At 49.6% G+C, this 5,000-nt stretch overlaps 1 protein-coding gene across 1 annotated transcript in view; it reads left to right on the top strand.

The window, feature by feature from the left end:
• ablim2 (actin binding LIM protein family, member 2) overlaps positions 1-5,000 on the top strand; it is a gene marked incomplete at both ends in the record, with an annotated part of 51,156 nt that overhangs the window by 3,737 nt on the left and 42,419 nt on the right. The window contains one exon of the mRNA XM_080544144.1: positions 3,784-3,933. Coding sequence (XP_080400270.1) covers positions 3,784-3,933 — 150 coding nt within the window. The remainder of the gene's footprint in view (positions 1-3,783; positions 3,934-5,000) is intronic.

Below are 5,000 nucleotides of genomic sequence, written 5' to 3'. Positions count from 1 at the left end.
TAGTATAATATAATCAGGTATTGGTAATATATGGAACTAAGTTGTCCAGGTTGATTATGATGTATGAGTAAACCTCCCAAGGTCGACTGGTTTGGCCTGTAGAAAGCCCCCCCCTCTGTCGGTAGCTCTGGCATTCTAATCACCCAGCCCTGTCAGATGGGTCGCACCCGGAATGTTGCAGAGCATGCTGGGATCCCCGTGGGTTGAGGGAATGGTCTATTTATAGGGGGACTGGGCTCCTGGTACAGGAATCCATAATGGATGTCCGTGTGTGCCACCGCACACCTGACCTGTGTGTGTGTGTGTGTGTGTGTGTGTGTGTGTGTGTGTTTGTACGAGTATGTGTAGGTGCGCACTGTGTTCTTGTGACTGGGTGTGTGTGTGTGTTTGTGTGTGTTTGTGTATGTGTGTGGAGGTTAGAATGTATATACAGTATATGACTGTGTGTTTGTGTGTGTGTGTGTGTGTGTGTGTGTGGTTGGGTGGGACATGGCAGGTCTGTGGGGGTGCATAGCTCAGATGGCTGGCTCCCTGTAACCTTTGGAGGGGGGCGGGGTGGGTGGGGTCTGTCCGTCAGCGAGGGAACAGAGGGAGCGGGTTGACAGATGACGTGAACATGTGCCTGGCCACAGGTCTCCTGGACATCCACCTCTAAACAGACACTATAAAGAGGGGATGAAAGACAGAGAAAGAGAGGTTTGGGGATGGCCACATGTCGTCCATAATCCACCCCCCCACCCCCCCACCCCCCTCTGACAGATCTTGACCGTGGCTGCTTGTAGCGCAGTAACCTGGAACACCCGGTCCTGTTCCCTTTCGTTTCGGTGGTGTTTGTTTCGTGCGATGTGCCGTGTGTGTTCGTTTTCCTGTTAGTTTTTTTGCCGTTACTCGTTACCTCGTCTCTCGTTTCAGACACTCACGCTAACCTTGCCGTTGTGTGTTTCCCGCCCTTGTGTGATCGTCTAACCGCCGCCCTGATTAGATTCACCTGTCTCTGATCCTCCGTCCCCGTGTGTTTAGTCTGTGTGTTCTCCTCCAAGTGTTGTTTGTTTTCCTGCTTTTTTGATCCTCGATAGTTAAACCCGACCTTTCCTTTCACCTGCTCCTCCTTGCCGGATTATAGCTCACGCTCACCTACCTTCTGACTTGACTTCCTGTGTACCGAACCTATTTTTCGCTAGTAAAAATCGGATTCTTTTGATTCAGGTTTTTTTGTTCTCCCAGTCGTGCTGTTGAGTCCTCTGCGTGCTTCCTTCGGCCTCTGACACGGTGTGGTCCATGTGTATATGGACCGAGTCCAGAGTGGTGGGTGTAGTTATATATAATCCTTTAAAATAGGTGTGACCTAGGGGTTGGCCTACATCTGGTAAACAGATCTCCCACCCTGACCCCACCCCACCCTCTTTTCTATTTGTTGTCCAGACAGGAAGTGAAAGACACAGGATCCCCTCAACAGGTGCAGGGCATGCTGGATCTGGACTGGTCTGGTTTGGTCTGGTTTGGTCTGGTCTGAGAGAGAGGTTCTTCTCTCAGATGGACTCTGGCTAGGCCACATGGTGCCGATCAAGCCCGGTCCTTTTGAAGTGAAGCGTAGAACATTTTATGAGGACGTTGGACTTTCCGTTCTGGAATTCGGGGGTTTATGGGTAGCATACGAAGCTGTACCCACCTGCTGAACACTGGAAGCGTTACACGTTAATAAAGTCTCAAACTTTCTACGGACGGACAGGCAGCATTCTTGGCGCTCAAATACTCACTGTAACACACACACACACACACACACACACAAACACACACACACACACACACACACACACACACACACACACACACACACACAGCAGGGGAGGCTGCATTACAATGAGCCTGTCTTCCAATGTCCAATGTTGCAATGTTCCAATGTCTACTTCCCCCAGCCTCCTCCAGCCTCCCTTGACATAAACATCAAATCCGTCTGTGTCAGTGGAGAGTGCTGCTTAGAGCAACAAACAACCGTTCCTCAAACATTCTGTCAGTTTGCACCTTTTGTCCTCAGTTTAGATTTTTGGAAGACCTTTTCTTTGAACGAATACTTAACAGCTGAGTCATTTGAGGCGTGTTCCTCAGTAGAAATGCTACCTCGGTGCAGCTGCAGTGAATTCCCCTCCACAGCAGCGACTGGACCTATTTAGGGGCTCGTTTTCAAGCAGTCGAAAATGTCTCGTAAAACTGCATCGTCATTTTACAGATGCTTTTTTCCAAAAGTGACTCACAATTAGAGATTACAGGTGACAGTCTCCCTGGAGTCACTTAGCCTTACTCAAAGGGCACACTAGCGGTGGTTCGAGGTGGGATTTGAACTCATGACATTCTGACTATCCACTACTAGACCACTACTACCCCTTCATAACACTGGTACAATCCAATAGCTGGGTTAGGTATTTGTTTGCATTACTAATACTACAGCCGTGATTAAGACACTCCCTGACACACACACACGCACACACACACACACACACACACACACACACACACGCACACACACACACACACACACACACACACACACACACACAACAACACAACAGGAGCTACTGTTATCGTTTAACCCTTCCGGTCTATAAAACTAGAGAGAAATAGCTTCTCGCCCATAAGAGAGGCCGTTGAACATTCCCCAGATGCTTTGACCCCTCCAGGCCTCCAGGCCCTGGTTCCTCCAGTCGAGGAGGAGACCCGCGAGGTCTAATAAACGCTGTCGGTTTACTCTCCTCCTTAGCCTGTCATTTACTAGAACTACACAAGGCTGTAGAGTTCCTAACATGCCTTCATCTGGGCTAATTCGGGCCCTAAGTATAAAAGGGCTAAACTAGGGGCCGCTTCTCAAACTAGCGAACGAACGAGAGTGTTGGCAGACGAACAACCCGGAGAGAACTCACGAACGCGGACAAACAGACAGACACAACAAGGTTCTTGTTAAACTTTAAACACTGGGAAAAACACGGTCCTCCCCGTCTGCCCCGCTTCGCCGAACAGGCCATTGTGTTTGGTCTTTGAACCCCGTCGGTGTGACGATGAACTCCCCCTCCACCCCCCCCCCCCTCCCCCTCCACCTCCCCCCTTTCTGAACTCCGATTACGGGTCGCCACGGCCAAGGCCCGACGGAACCGGTTAGACAACCAACGCGGTGGATGTGTCCTGAGAAAGCGACAGGGGACGGAGGAACACAAAGAGCCTCTTTATTTATCTGATTAGTCGTCAGCGGCGGAGGGGACTGTGGTGTGTGTAGGCAGAAGTATGCGAGCGCATTGTGTGTGTGTCCATCGTCAATGGGAAATGGGTGAGGTGCTGCAAGCTGGTGTGTGGATGAAGGGCTCTTCAGACAGAGATGGTTGTTTGATGTGTGTGTGTGTGTGTTTTCCCCCTACTGAGACCTTGATGGTACTTATTGAATGTTGGTAGTGGGGGGGTGGATGCATAACTGGCCTTCGGCACCTTAAACCTCCACACACACAGTAAACACACACACACAGTACACACAGGCAGATACTTGTTATTATAGTAGGCCTAAATTACAGCTTTGGGGCTTACACATGCCACACACATGTGTAAGCCCCAAAGCTGTTATGTAATGACCGCATGTGCCGTTTAACATAATACGAATATGTCTTTGTGTACACATGAAAATCCAATGTACTGTATACTCTATATGTGTGTGCATCCATACGTTATGCAGATTGTGTATCTCCCAGGTGGTCTAACCTGTATGTGTGTGTGTGTGTGTGTGTGTGTGTGTGTATGTTGCAGTGTTCCACCAGCAGGCTGTCCACAGCCCCCTGGAGCAGAAGCAGGCGGGCGGGGGGTCCATCCCCTGCCAGAACTGTGGCCAGGCCTGCAAGGGCGAGGTGCTGCGCGTGCAGAACAAACACTTCCACATCAAGTGCTTCGTCTGCAAAGGTACGTAACCCTGACCCCTGTCCTCTGACCCTGACCTCTTCATCTATGGTAAATAGGGATGTCCCGATCCGATACTGATATCGGATATCGCCGCGATATTGGTCCTGAATGCTGGATCGCAGATCGGACCAGAAAAAAAAGGCTCCGATCCGCGTGCCCGATCTGGCGTGTCACTCAAGTGACGACAACAGTAGTAGCCAGTGGTCACGTGCATGACCAGGGCTCGATAGTGCGACTGTTTTGGTTTTCATTTGCGAGTGAATATATTTCTGTGCGACTTGGAAATACATTCAATCGCACCAGTGCGACTAAGAGACAGCTGAACTACTGTCATGCGCAGTCAAACTTATGTGTATAAGCGATGAGGGAATGAAAACAGTGAACAGAAACGCGTGTCGCAGAAATGCTTCACGCGAGTCCTATATGCGCTTAAAATGCGCATAAGCTCTCATAGTTCGTAGCGCTGTGTGCTTCCGGTTTCATTACAAAGAGGTTAACCCCATATGTGCCTGACGTCTAACAACATTCAAATGACTCTAACTTCGTCATCTTTTTTCGGATTTCAATGTATGAAATGACATCATTTGAAAGCTTATGATCCGTAGTTCCAATCCACAACACGTCGCATTTGTTGCTTTAATAAAGGCTGGCAGTCTTTAATTTAACAGTTGTTGGTGTGGACTATAAGGGGAGGTATTTGTTATTATTCAGGGGTCAAAAAATGTATACAAATATCGGATCGGTATCGGTATTGCAGATACCCGAAGCCCAGGTATCGGTAGTGAAAAAGTGGGATCGGGACATCCCTAATGGTAAATGGACTGACTTATATAGCGCCTTATTCCAAAGTGCCTTACAATGGCCTCTCATTCACCCATTCACACACCAAGGCGCCGGCCCGCTCATTGGGAGCAATTTGGGGATCAGTGTCTTGCCCAAGGACACTTCGACATGTGGCTAGCCGGGGCTCGAACCGCCGATCTGCCAAACTTGCGATCATTAGACGGCGGTTCTACCTCCTGCGCCACAGCCGCCCCCCTGACCCCTTCACCTCTAACCCTGACCCC

The sequence above is a fragment of the Nansenia antarctica genome, assembly GCF_963989245.1.
Source record: "Nansenia antarctica genome assembly, chromosome: 13".
Taxonomy (NCBI): Eukaryota; Metazoa; Chordata; class Actinopteri; order Argentiniformes; family Microstomatidae; genus Nansenia; species Nansenia antarctica.
Note: the sequence above shows the minus strand (reverse complement) of the source record. Positions and strands in the feature narration are given on the sequence as shown.